Source organism: Phyllopteryx taeniolatus, chromosome 14 (assembly GCF_024500385.1).
Source record: "Phyllopteryx taeniolatus isolate TA_2022b chromosome 14, UOR_Ptae_1.2, whole genome shotgun sequence".
Taxonomy (NCBI): Eukaryota; Metazoa; Chordata; class Actinopteri; order Syngnathiformes; family Syngnathidae; genus Phyllopteryx; species Phyllopteryx taeniolatus.
This window is the reverse complement of record NC_084515.1, coordinates 23,501,437-23,514,737: the sequence shown is the minus strand read 5'-3', so window position 1 is coordinate 23,514,737 and position 13,301 is coordinate 23,501,437. Positions and strand designations below refer to the sequence as shown.

Below are 13,301 nucleotides of genomic sequence, written 5' to 3'. Positions count from 1 at the left end.
AAAGTATATTTGGTGAATGGGAAAAAAATGTTTGCTCAATTTAATATACACCCTTAATTGAGAACACATGCTTAAGAATACTTAATGTTTTTTCTGGTTTTGTGGTGTATTTTTCTGTGATGTGTAATCAAAGGTGTTTTATGATATTGTATATCATTCCCATCACGCTAAATATTGTAGACAATATTAAATGACTCATAGTAAAACCAAAGTTAAAAAAATAAAAATCATACATATTCCTGATAACGAAGCAATAGTTTATCATAGTTTGGCACACTTTTTAATATAACTCTTCTATGGTATCTAATTAGATTCTGCCAGTGTATCATACTGTGTACCTGATGTGTGGTATTGAAATGTTTTCTTTAGTAAATGGTAAATGGACTGCACTTATCTGTATATAGTGCTTTATCTACACCATCACAAAGCCCAAAGCGCTTTACAAAGCCTCACATTCACCCATTCATACACACATGAATTCACCAAAGGTGAAATTATACAGTAACTCAAGCTGTGGAGTGGAGTCTATATCGCAGTAAGTTAAAATGGCGGCAGATGTAAACAGAAGCATTGCAGTACTTGTCAGGATAAAAAATTTAAAAAAAAAAAAAAAAGTTTGCATTCGAATGTGAACATTCGGCAATATTTTCTTTTTTTGTACTTGAAAATAAACTTGACTTACTTGTTCCTAGCTCAAATAAATACATGATATCTATGTATATACAGTATACATGATATATATTTATGTGAAAGAACAAGTGTGAAATTCAATTGAAGAGATAATGTATGTAAAAATCATTTGAGTTCCAACAGGATTCCCTTGTGTACATATATATTTGTGAAGGTGTGAGTTATTCCCAGCTCTCCGTAGGGCCAGATGGGGATCCACGGTCCACCAGATGGGAGTGATTGGGAGCAAATCCAATCAGCGAGCCACAAGACTTGTTGACTTTAATTATGCTGCTTAGATCGCGGCCTGAGCCCAGCCCACACTTCCTGCCCCGCTCTCAACTGTTTTTCTTTCTTCTCACCAGTTTACGTCAAATCTGCAATAGAAGGTGTTCAAGTCGTCGGCTAGTCCTTTATTGTTCTCAGCTTGGGGGGGATGGTCGCTTGTAATTGGCTAGCGATTGTAATGCATGGCAGACTGATTTAGAGTCATTAGCGGTAAACTGTATGTATATGTCTCAATATCTCTAGCTACAAAGCCCCTTTAATTGCTTAAAAGCAATCTATGTCATATGGTCAAGCCGTCATTTAATTTCAGGCTCTCTCGAGTCATATGGGTCCTCTCTTAGATTCACGTTGCTGCTGTATTGCTGCTCTGTCTTGAGACACCTCTCTGAATTGGCAGACCTGTTGTAAATCGATAGGCTCTCCCTACTGCCCTCACACTCCATGGCTAATATTAAAGAGCTGTTTTACTCCCAGGCCTCTCTGATACTTCCAGCAGACACATGGCAGAATTTTGACAAGCCTGTGGTGCTTGTAGTTGTCACATTGGCTTGCATCTCTTTTAAATCTTACCACACGCAGGATGATTAGTATCCTCTGCTGTACAGGCTTACAGACAAGATGAGAGACTGTTATCACCTGTGCACTGTCTGAGCTCTGCAATGCTCTACACAGCCACTCTATAGTACACTAACTGGCATTTCATATCGTCTTCCCGTTGATTGCATTTATCAACCACAGATACAGAAGTTATGAGCTGTGATACTATTACTAAAATGTATCTGAAGTAAAATATCTGGTAGCTGTTGTGTTATAGTATTGTTTGTGTATTGAAACTGAATGAAAAATACTACGAATCTGATGTAATGAGGAGGACACGTAGAATTGTATACACCAAAGCAGATGACTGCGGTAGAACAATTAAAAAGCTGACAGAGCTTTATTAAACACGTGGGCACGAGATGACTAACGAATGAACATTTTAACACAAAAAGAATCCCGGCACGCGCAACGCACGCATGCACGCATACACACACGCACACACACGCACACACTCTCACACTCACGCGTGCATGCACAGTCACACACACATTCAACATGAAACATTATAAAACTAGTATTCAACGGTTGACATTGACACCGTTGAGTTGGCCTTCTGGGCATTGTTTTATATGTGACCGACTGGCGATGGCGTCCTACTGTCCTTCCACTCGCTTGAGTCACCTCACATCCCTCAAGCGTCAGCCGAACTAACACAGGCCTTTTATAGAATTTATGCGCTTGTGGACTGAAAACGTGTTTCAAAGTTTACAGTCTACTGCTGTAGAGGCGCCAAATGCTGGGCTAAGTTTGAAAGCAGTCAGCTCGCTCATGAGACACGTGATACCGACTTGGACAGGAAGTGACCGTGCTATATGCAAATGATCAACACTGTTTTTCACATTCTTATTTTGTTTTGATTCTATTTTATCTTTAGCTCACAGTTAGTCGCTGGAATAAATCAATTTGGACTGAATAAACTATACATAAAGATTGGCATGAAAAGGCTACACAGGGACCTATGGCAGGGCACAACTCATCCGGGAGGGGGGCACTAAGTCATTTGGGGTGGGGGCATGACCAATGCATGCCCCCCCATGACGCTGACACTGTCAGTCTATCGCCGGGCACATCCGGACAAACAGGCATTCACACTCACATTCACACCTACGAACAACTGAGAGTATTCAGTTAAGCTTGCATGGGTTGTGGCCCTGTATTTTAACTCCAAGTTTTGGAATGTGAGAGCAAGCCAGAGTATGCAGAGAAAACCCATGCAAGCACAGGCAACATGCAAACCCCACATAGCAAGGCCAGAGCCAAGATTCAAACCCAGGAAATACTTTCTATTGCTTTGTATTAATCTTTGGGGCTTCCTCAAATTTGGAGAGGTCAGTGTTACAACCCCAATTTCAGTTGGGACGTTGTGTTAAACATAAATAAAAACAGAATACAATGATTTGCAAATCATGTTAGACTAATTGAATACACTACAAAGACAAGCTATTTAATGTTCAAACTGATGAACTTTATTGTTTTTAGCAAATAATCATTAACTTAGAATTTTATGGCTGCAACAGGGTCATGTTTACCACTGTGTTACATCACCTTTTCTTTTAACAACATTCAATAAACGTTTGGGAACCAAGGACACGAATTGTTGAAGCTCTGTAGGTGGAATTCTTTCCCATTCTTGCTTGATGTACAGCTTCAACTGTTCAACAGTCCGGGGTCTCCGTTGTCGTATTTTAAGCTTCATAATGCGCCACACATTTTCAATGGGAGACAGGTCTGGACTGCAGGCAGGCCAGTCGAGTACCCGCACTCTTTTACTACGAAGCCACGCTGTTGTAACACGTGCTGAATGTGGTTTGGCATTGTCTCCAAAACCTGTATGTACCTTTCAGCATTAATGCTGCCTTCACAGATGTGGCAGTTAACCAGGCCATTGGCACTAACACAGCCCCATACCATCACAGATGCTGGCTTTTGAACTTTGCATCCATAACAGTCCGGATGGTTCTTTTCCTCTTTGGCCTGGAGGACATGACGTCCACAATTTCCAAAAACAATTTGTGTTGTGGACTTGTCGGACCACAGGACACTTTTCCACTTTGCATCAGTCCATCTTAGATGAGCTCAGCCCAGAGAAGCCGGTAAATGTTGATAAATGGCTTTTGCTTTGGATAGTAGAGTTTCAAGTTGCACTTACGGATGTAGCGCCAAACTGTATTTACTGACATTGGTTTTCTGAAGTGTTCTTGAGCCCATGTGGTTATATCCTTTACACATTGTGTCGGTTTTTGATGCAGTGCCGCCTGACGGATCGAAGGTCACGGGCATTCAATGTTGGTTTTCGGCCTTGCCGCTTACATGCAGTGATTTCTCCAGATTATCTGAACCTTTTGATGATATTATGGACCATGTATGATGAAATCCCTAAATTCATTGTAACTGTACGTTGAGGAACATTGTCCTTGAACTGTTCGACTATTTTCTCACGCACTTGTTCACAAAGAGATGAACCTCAGCCCATCTTTGCTTGTGAATGACTGAGCAATTCAGGGAAGCTCCTTTTATACCCAATCATGGCTCTCACCTGTTCCCAATTAACCTGTTCACCTGTGGGATGTTCCAAACAGGTGTTTGACGAGCATTCCTCAACTTTCTCAGTCTTTTTTTGCCACCTGTACCAGCTTTTTTGCAACGTGTTGCAGCCATAAAATTCTAAGTTAATGATTATTTGCTAAAAACAAAGTTGATCAGTTTGAACATTAAATATCTTGTCTTTATAGTGTATTCAATTAAATATAGGTTGAACATGATTTGCAAATCATTGTATTTTGTTTTGATTTATGTTTAACACAACGTCCCAACTTCATTGGAATTGGGGTTGTAAATAGATGTGAAACTGTAGCGTCATGTGCTGCAGAATGAATCTGAGAAAACCCTTCCATCACGACTGCCACGACTCATTCTGGTAATGATGCTGGGCTTCATTAAGAAGCTCATTAAGTCCCGTCGTTAAGCAGCAGGGCTGTTAAGACTTTGATTGTTAATGGCTCTTCATTCAGAGGAGAAAGAAACCACGCATCCCAGGAGGTTCTGGCCAGTCCATTGCACTAGTGTATTTGGTCACAGCATAAGATGGATGATGAACGAGAACTAAAATCTGTGTTGATGAAAAAAACTTATAATGATGACAATAATAATGCGTTCAATACATTGAGTTCTACAATGATTCAGAGCGTTTCATGCACGCTGTTCTCGTATTTATGAATGAATTACATCTGACACGTCCATGGAGCTCGCACCTCGTCAAATTTACCAAAATGGCGTTAGCCCATTAGTCTACCTTGCGCCAAAAGTTAGACGTGATCTGAGTAGGACGACTTTAGACTGACTTTCAGTCAGCAAATTGTCATATGTGCCGGGCAGATGTCAAAGGACACACCCTTGTTGCGCCGGTCAGCCCGTCTTGGCGGAGACCAGTCTGCCAAATTGGCAAACATGCGCAGCGAGTCTTGCGGTTGTACGAAAATCAGGATACGCCAATTTTTTGGGTCCATCCCAGTTCCTCAGTTCACAAAAATAGAGCCATATACAGTATGTGTATTTGCTTAGACCGACTGATGTTTACGTTATCAAATATTTACTACATACTACATGTGTATGAAAATGGAGAACCAGATGTTTACTTTATGTGTGTTTGGACAGGCCGATTAAAAGTTAGCTTAGCCTATTCAATTGTATTCTGTTCTTGAGTTGAGATTATACACACACCAACTCATATTTTGCACAGCATGAGCAAGAAGCATTTTGGCAAAGCACTGCATTTTCAATGATACATGAGTATCATTTGGTAACAGGATTGGCTATGTTTTTCTCCCCCAAGTGTTAACCGAAAATGTAAGGATAGATGGAATTTAAGGTGAACAACTGTGGAGAAGAAAAATCAAATTAATCAACCTATTCACAGGCTGTGTCTATAAAATGCACAACAGCAATTACGTTGACGATCTAATTTTTCTCCTCTTTTATACGTTTTTTCAATGTATAAATTAAATTGCATTGTTCAATTCATAACAGACCATATCTCTAGATTTTAGCGCAAGTGAGTTTGCACAAATAAATGTTGCCGCAATACTACTGAGAGAAAAAGGGTAGTGTGAGAGATTGATTCTGCACCAGAACTTCTGTGGGTGTCCATTGATGGGGAACAAGGTGAAGAAAAGAGAGATCGGACGATAGATTTTAGTGACAAGGAGCTGTCACGGGCCATTGACTAGTGTTGAGGTGAAATAGCAATTGTAGACCCAAAAGTGATTGGGCAAAGGTGCTAATTAATGATTATGAGAGACTGAGTCACAAATAAGAGAGTGACAAATAAGCAGGTACACACAATCCATTTAAACAATCTAAAATCAATCGCTTTGTCCTTTCCGGTCTATTCCATGTGGAGTCTCCCTGGGCACATGATGTGCAATTTAACGGGCAAATGTGTTTGCCATTCTTTAATTGAAGAACAAGCTATAAACTCCCACTTGTTGTTTGCCCGAGTACTCCAGATCTAAATTTTAGGATTGTGGAAGATACTTTGCCAATGTTTGGCACGAACTCCTGGTCTTTGCCCTGGATTATTTTTCTATAGTTGTACAAATGGCTCACATGCCTACAGAATGTGAGGTGTGATGTGAAATATGATATTTCATGGGATGACATGTTTCAGTGCAATCTGTCTACAACAGAATCTCTTCCATAAATATTCAGTAGATGTAGGTGTAGTGTGGGCTCCAAAAAACATAGCAGTGACGATCAGCCCCACATTTAGAAAATAGATTATTAGTCAGCAGATAGTCAGCTGTGACACAATGTGAGCAAATGTAATGAAGCACCTGACAGAGTAGCTGTCTGGAATTCAATGATGACTGCTTTCGCCAAAATAATACCTATTTTGAAAAGCACTGGACAGGAGGGTGACAGGTAGACATACCTAGTCCACACATAAACATATACAGTAGGTTGCTTAAAGTATGTTGTTTTTTTATTCAATAGTTCTCAGTTGGGATTTCTACTTTTGTGTGTGTTTATTATTCCATGTATCTCGAGATACGAGCTACAATAAAAGTTTGTTTTAAACGCTATGTTATAGAATGAAGCAACACATTCCGATTTTTAACAAAGGGGAATTGGAAAGTTATGTATTTGAGGAGAACATTATTTAATGTTTACCTTGACAAGCAAATAACAATTGAACTACCTACCGGAGCATGGATGGGCAGTCTGGTGCCCCTGCCCCTCCCCTTGGGACTGGTCGGGGCGCGTCGGTCAGGCTCGGGACCTCCCTGGGTCCTGGGTGGTCGGTAGCGTCCCCCTGGTTGGGTCCCCTGGTGGACGGGCTCGCTGACTCCCCCCCTTGTGGGTGGCTGGGTGATGGGGGGGGCCTCACCCTTCCTCGGTGTGCCGGCTAAGCAACTCCGTACCCCAGTTGACTAACATGCATGTGATATGGTGTTCAGTCACTCATAAGTTCGATAGAAACACGATAGACTTTAATTACTTCTGCTGGAATCACTTATAACAACACAGGTTATACTAATATATCAACTCACAGGTTCTTACAGGTGTTTAGACACTAAGAAAAATCCCACTGCACCACTCGAGAGAAGCACTGCCTTGCTCATTTTCCCGCATCCTGTCCTGCTCTTTTCTGTCCCCTCTTATCTGTTTCTTTTGGTTAGTTATTGCATGTCCTCAACGGGTGTGTTTCCCCCCCCCCCATCACCAAATCTAAAAATAACTGTTGGAATGTTACTTGTGTTCAAATATCTAGACTGTCTCACTATTGTTCTGCTGTGGTTTTCGCCCCTAGTCCCCTTGTCCGCTCTGTCCGTCCCCTAAAACCCTTTTCTGTCCAGCTGCATTTTCAATAAACATCAGAATAATTTAAAAAATTAAAAATAAGCAGAGGGTGTATTTCAAACTCCCCTGTTGCACAGCAAAACTGTTCCAGCACGAAGGCATACAGATCCTCCATTCTGCAAGGCCATGCAGCTGAACAGGACAGGTTTAAAAAAAAATACAAAAACAAAATAAAGAAATTGAGTTGGTGGGAGTATCCTCTGAGGTGGTTACAAGGTAGTCATCTGTTTCTAGGTGTAACTGGCGATATTGTATAAAGAGGGTACATCAACAACAGGCTCCACAGTAGGCCACAAAATGAGGTCAAATGTCAGCAGTTGCCTTATATTAAACTTTTGTTTATTGCCTTGGAAGACTATAATGAGTAATTTGTTGCTTTGGTATTGTTGTTTCAATATATTTAATCCAACACAATTTAATACATTGCTGTTGAATATAGAAATTCGCTGTTCGTTGTCCACATTTTTTGGGAAGCAAAAAGTAGTCATCATACCATTTTGTTAAAAAATAAAAAAAGGTGTTCAAGTTTTTGCTGCAATTCTTTAATCGGACAGCATTGTTGTCTAATTTTCTTATTTTCATTTTACTCAAAGGAATTTAAAAACCTACTGACTCTTGACCCCAGTAAGTTGGTGCATTCATCCAACCTGCTCATTGAAAAAGGCTTAATCCATTTTCAAAGCACAGAAAATGTTGATTCGCAGTAGCCAGTTTCATTTCTTTGACAAAAAGCAGTTTGCTGTTGCCATGCAACATTGCTTTCCTGAATTTATAGACATTGCCGTTTCACATTGCCTGGTTTGGTGATTTAGGTACCACTCAAGCCACTATTGTGCACATATTGTGATTGAATCTTTTGCTTCAGCAGAAGCCCTGGGAGCTATGGTATGCTAGCATCCCACGAGGAGTTAATCTAATACAATTTAACAGAAGGCTGAGATCGATATAGTATGTCCCTCTGCCATGCACTCCCGGACTCATCCCACACATTCCTATTAGTTGGGGAATAATTGATTGGTCGACTGTTCATTATTCCTTTGATTTGGAGTTTTCATTAAATAGCCAGATCAATCCATGTGCATTGTAAGTAAGGCTTGTAAGTTCTACACTCAGAAGCTGCTTGGAAGTGAAGATAGTGCCCCACTCACCTGGGATGTTCTGCAGTCCCTTCGCCAGCCGGAACAGCATGCGGAGTAGCGAAAACTGTTGAATGGAGAGTTTAAACTGGTGTTAAATCTTGATTTGGATCTAAATGTTTTTGTTATCTGTCTTCTCCTCCCTAGCTCCACACTGACATGGACAGGAATGATGGTCGCACTAAATATGTCCTACGTGGCGAGGGGGCCGGCTCTGTCTTTGTGATCGATGAGAAGACTGGTAACATCCATGTCACCAAGCCACTGGACCGCGAGGAGAAGGATGAGTACCGTCTTGTTGCCACGGCCACCGACAGGCAGACGGACCGTGCCCTCGAGCCCTCATCACAGTTCATAATTCGGGTGCAGGACATCAACGACAACGCACCTGTCTTTGACGAAGGCCCTTACAGCGCCACCGTGCCTGAGATGGCAAATATAGGTAAGGGATTTAAATACCTTTAAAAAATAAAATAAAAATCAAGAGTCAGAGTCAAAAGGGATCACCACCAAGCAGAACAGTTCGTTACATTATGTAATTATTTATGTTTCCATTGGAGAAAAGCTGTGATGGGTTTCAAAGGACTTTATCGATTGGGGAGTAACTAATTGCATGTAACAAGATTACATAAATGAATCATTAATAATTTGAAATTATCGTGAAACGGTCACTGCGGCTGTTTTAGCCTTTTTAGAGTTAGAGCGAACATTAGACCACTAATAACAGATTTTTGTTTTGTTTTTGCATTACAATTTACTTCAAATGAATACTAAACGTTTGCATGGTGGTTTAATTACATTTGAGTTGGACTCAGTAAAGTAATGGTGCAAGTCTGAGCAGATAAAAACACATAGTTCAGTTCATAAACTAAAGGGCTACACCGTACATGCTCTGCCAGAAAAAAAGTTTCCATGGCTCTCAATCTTCCTCCTCACCCGAGTCCTTCTTCTTTTTGAAAAAAAAAATAAAATAAACATCTCGGCCATTGTGAGCGTGTTCTTGTCATATTATTGTTTGTGTCTGGTTCCCATAATGCTTAACATCTAGCACACATGGTATGGTTCAAACTGTAATACCATTAGATACAAATACAAACCACAAAGTAGAAAAAAGATTTCTACAAGCATATGTGATCTCTGACATGCAATTGTAGTCTGGTCATGCAAGCTCATATGACAAAATGTATGATTTCCACTGTCCCGAACTGTCCAACTTTTATTGCAGATTTACAGTGCACGTAATCTGCCTATTAAACGTGATACTTATTCAAATTCAGATTCTGCATACTGCGCTGTTGCCACTTCCGCAGTTTCCCAGCCTGAACCTCTCTGGACTTTCTCTGCTCATTATGAAACGGAGCTTCTTTTGAAAGAAAAGGAGAAGACAATGGCATGACTCTGACCTACCTTGACCCCCACCTGCAAATAGTAAATTCCACAAACTGATGATAATTCTTCTCCAGTACATCCCCTATTGCAAGGGGCTGTGCTTGTGCATATAATACAAAAATTGTGAAAACAAGTCAGCCACACCCAGTTTCGATATTACTCTGTTACAGAATATTAGAGACCCTACCAAAGTTGTTTTTTTCAACAATACGCAGCAATTGATATTTTCCAACATACAAAATCCACAAAATTATTCAGCCCTTCCATCCATCCAGCCCGTGACCATAGATGAGAGTAAGAACGTAGATCAACTGGTGAATCGAGAGCTTTGCCTTTCGGCTCAGCTCCTTCTTCACCACGACGGACCGATACAGTCCGCATCACTGCAGACGCTGCACCCATCCGCCTGTCAATCTCCAGCTCTGTTCTTCCCTCACTCATGAACAAGATCCCGACATACTTGAACTCCTCCACTTGGGGAATGATCTCCTCCCTGATCCAGAGAAGGCACTCCACCCTTTTCCAACTGAGGACCGTGGCCTCAGATTTGGAGGTGCTGATTTTCATCCCAGCTGCTTCACACTCGGCTGCATGCAATTCCAGGGAGGCTTTGGTCGATCACGGCTTAATGAAGCTATCAGAACCACATCATCTGCAAAAAGCAGCAGGGTTATACTGATGTCATCAAACCGGACCCTCTCAATTCTGTCCGTAAAGGTAATAAATCGAATCGGTGACAAATGGCAGCCTTGGCGCAGTCCAACTCTCACTGGAAAAAATTCTGACTTACTGCCGGCAATGCGGATCAAACTCTGACACCGGTTGTAGAGGGACTGAGCAGCCCGTATCAGGGAGTCCGGTACCCCATACTTCTGGAGCACCCCACACAGGACTACCCGATGGACAAGGTCTTATGCCTTCTCCGAGTCCACAAAACACATGTAGACTGGTTGAGTGAACTCTCATTCTAGCACCCCCTCCAAGGAAAACAGTGAGTACTCTGAACTGCTGTTTGGTGCAACAGTCAGGATGTATAAATGTGAATGCGGATGGTTGTTTGTCTGTATGTGCCCTGTGATTGAATGGCGGCCAGTCCAGGGTGAACCCGACCTCTTACCCAAAGTCTGCTGGGATCGACTCCAGCTCCCCTGTGTCCCTAATGAGGACAAACAGAATGGAAAATAGATGGAATGATGAAATGTTAATTAACTTCTCTGCTCGGCAGAAAAACAATCTGTAATCACTTGCAAAGTACAGACACCAGCATGCATGTCAACACTAGAGTGACCTGTGAATATTTCCGTGACTGCTAAAGGATCATGTAAAATATGACAGGCATGCTTGGAATAGAAATGAAGAGACCAAGAGAGAGATAGGAATATATATTTTTTTATTATATTGCAGAAAGATTTGCAGTGACAGAAAGTGTTTTGAGATTGTAATTCAAAGCATGGCTGCACAAAATCTTGTACAAAGTGCTCTAATCTACATTTAAACTCTTCTCTGCCCCTTGAAAAGATGTTCCACTCTGAACATTGAACTATTGCTTTCTAAAAGGAAAATTGCTTTGTATTATTTGAAATACTGCATGTACAAAACTTTATATTTTAAAATACTTTTTTTTTTTTAATACAGCCAGCCTTAGCAATGTGACTGAATATTTTCGTACCCGTAAAAGATTGCATTTGCTTTAGATCGGAACAAAAGCCATGTTTCAACTAAAGCAGATAGCCAGGAAAACTGATGCAAGTGAGGAACCAAAATCTTGCGACACCTTATTAATAAGCAATCACTGCAGGAGAGATATGGGTGGATTGATGGAAGCTCGCACAACAAGTTATTATCAGTGCGCCCCATTTGCTGTGACATCGGTTGATATATTTTGACATGAGTGTATTGCGCAATTTAAAAATGTAAGCTTTTGAAGAAAGCAGTTCCTGTGTGTTTATTCAGGTAAATTCCATTATTACACGTTTGTTGCTGTCGTGGGCCCCCCAACATCGGAAATGAACTAACCCGTTAGCTGTAAGACTTAGCTATTTACACTGCGTTCCAAATTCTTGTGCAAATTATATTTTTCGGGCGGCACGGTGGACGACTGGTTAGCACGTCTGCTTCTGTTCTGAGAACCCGGGTTTAAATGCAGCCTTGCCTGGGCTGTGTTTGCCTGTGTGGGTTTTCTCTGGGTACGCTGGTTTCCTCCCACATCCCAAAAACATGCATAAAAGGTTAATTGAAATCTCTAAATTGTCCGTAGGTGTGAATGTGAGTGCGAATAGTTTTGTTTTTTTTAACTCTTCAGGCAGTTCCTTTGACCTCATGATTCTCATTTGCTCTGACATGCACTGTGAGCTGTAAGGTCTTATATAGACAGGTGAGTGGCTTTCCTAATCAAGTCCAATCGGTATAATCAAACACAGCTGGACTCCAATGAAGTTTTAGAACCATTTTAAGGATGATCAGAAGAAATGGACAGCGCCCGAGTTCAATATATGAGTGTCACAGCAAAGGGTCTGAATACTTATGGCTGTGTGATATTTCAGTTTTTCTTTTTTAATAAATCAGCAAAAATTTCAACAATTACATTTTTTCCCCCCCTGTCAGTATGGGGTGCTGTGTGTACATTAATGTGGAAAAAAAGTAACTTAAATTATTTTAGCAAATGGTTGCAATAAAAAAAAGAGTGAAAATTTTAAGTCGCTCTGTAAACTTTCCGTACCCACTGTAAATCGGTACATTGATATAATGACTGAATCGGGACACCACAACTCTTAATGCTGCAAATTCAATAAAATCATATTTTCAGTTCTGTATAACCTGTCAAAAATGTCTTGAAATATTGTTGTGTGTAACAATTTGCATTTTAAGTTTTTTATTTTTCAAAAAAATACTGTGATCATGGGGAGGTTTGTTCAAAAACATTTGAATTTAATTCTGACGGTTGAAGACTTGAAAATAACGCCAACTGTCATTTGTATCAATTATTTAGGAAAATATCGTTTTCAAACAATTTGGAATTTGGAGTAAGAAAGTGCATGAATGGATGGTTTTATAGTGGAACCTCTAAGATTGAAAATAAGGGTTCTGCTGGTTGACCTCATATTTAGAGAAAGTTTTGTAAATTTTATATATTCTATAATGGACATTTATTAAACCAGTTACAGGATCAAACTGCACTGAAATTGGACATGCACTCACACGCACGCATGCGCGAGCACGGACGCTCTATTGTTGGTCATACCGCTATGCCTTCAATCAGGTATACAGTCACAGTTGCTCTCACCATTCCTTTTCTTCCTCCCACATAGTTTGGCTTGAGACGCACAGAAAAATATCAGTCATCTGCTCCTAAGTATAAAT

The 13,301-nt window shown here is 40.7% G+C and overlaps 1 protein-coding gene across 5 annotated transcripts in view; it reads left to right on the top strand.

Moving 5' to 3' along the window:
* LOC133489023 (uncharacterized) overlaps positions 1-13,301 on the top strand; it is a 214,509-nt gene that overhangs the window by 119,730 nt on the left and 81,478 nt on the right. For all 5 annotated transcript variants that reach the window (XM_061797643.1, XM_061797642.1, XM_061797641.1 and 2 more), the window contains one exon: positions 8,700-8,994. In XM_061797643.1, the coding sequence (XP_061653627.1) occupies positions 8,700-8,994 (295 nt within the window). The remainder of the gene's footprint in view (positions 1-8,699; positions 8,995-13,301) is intronic.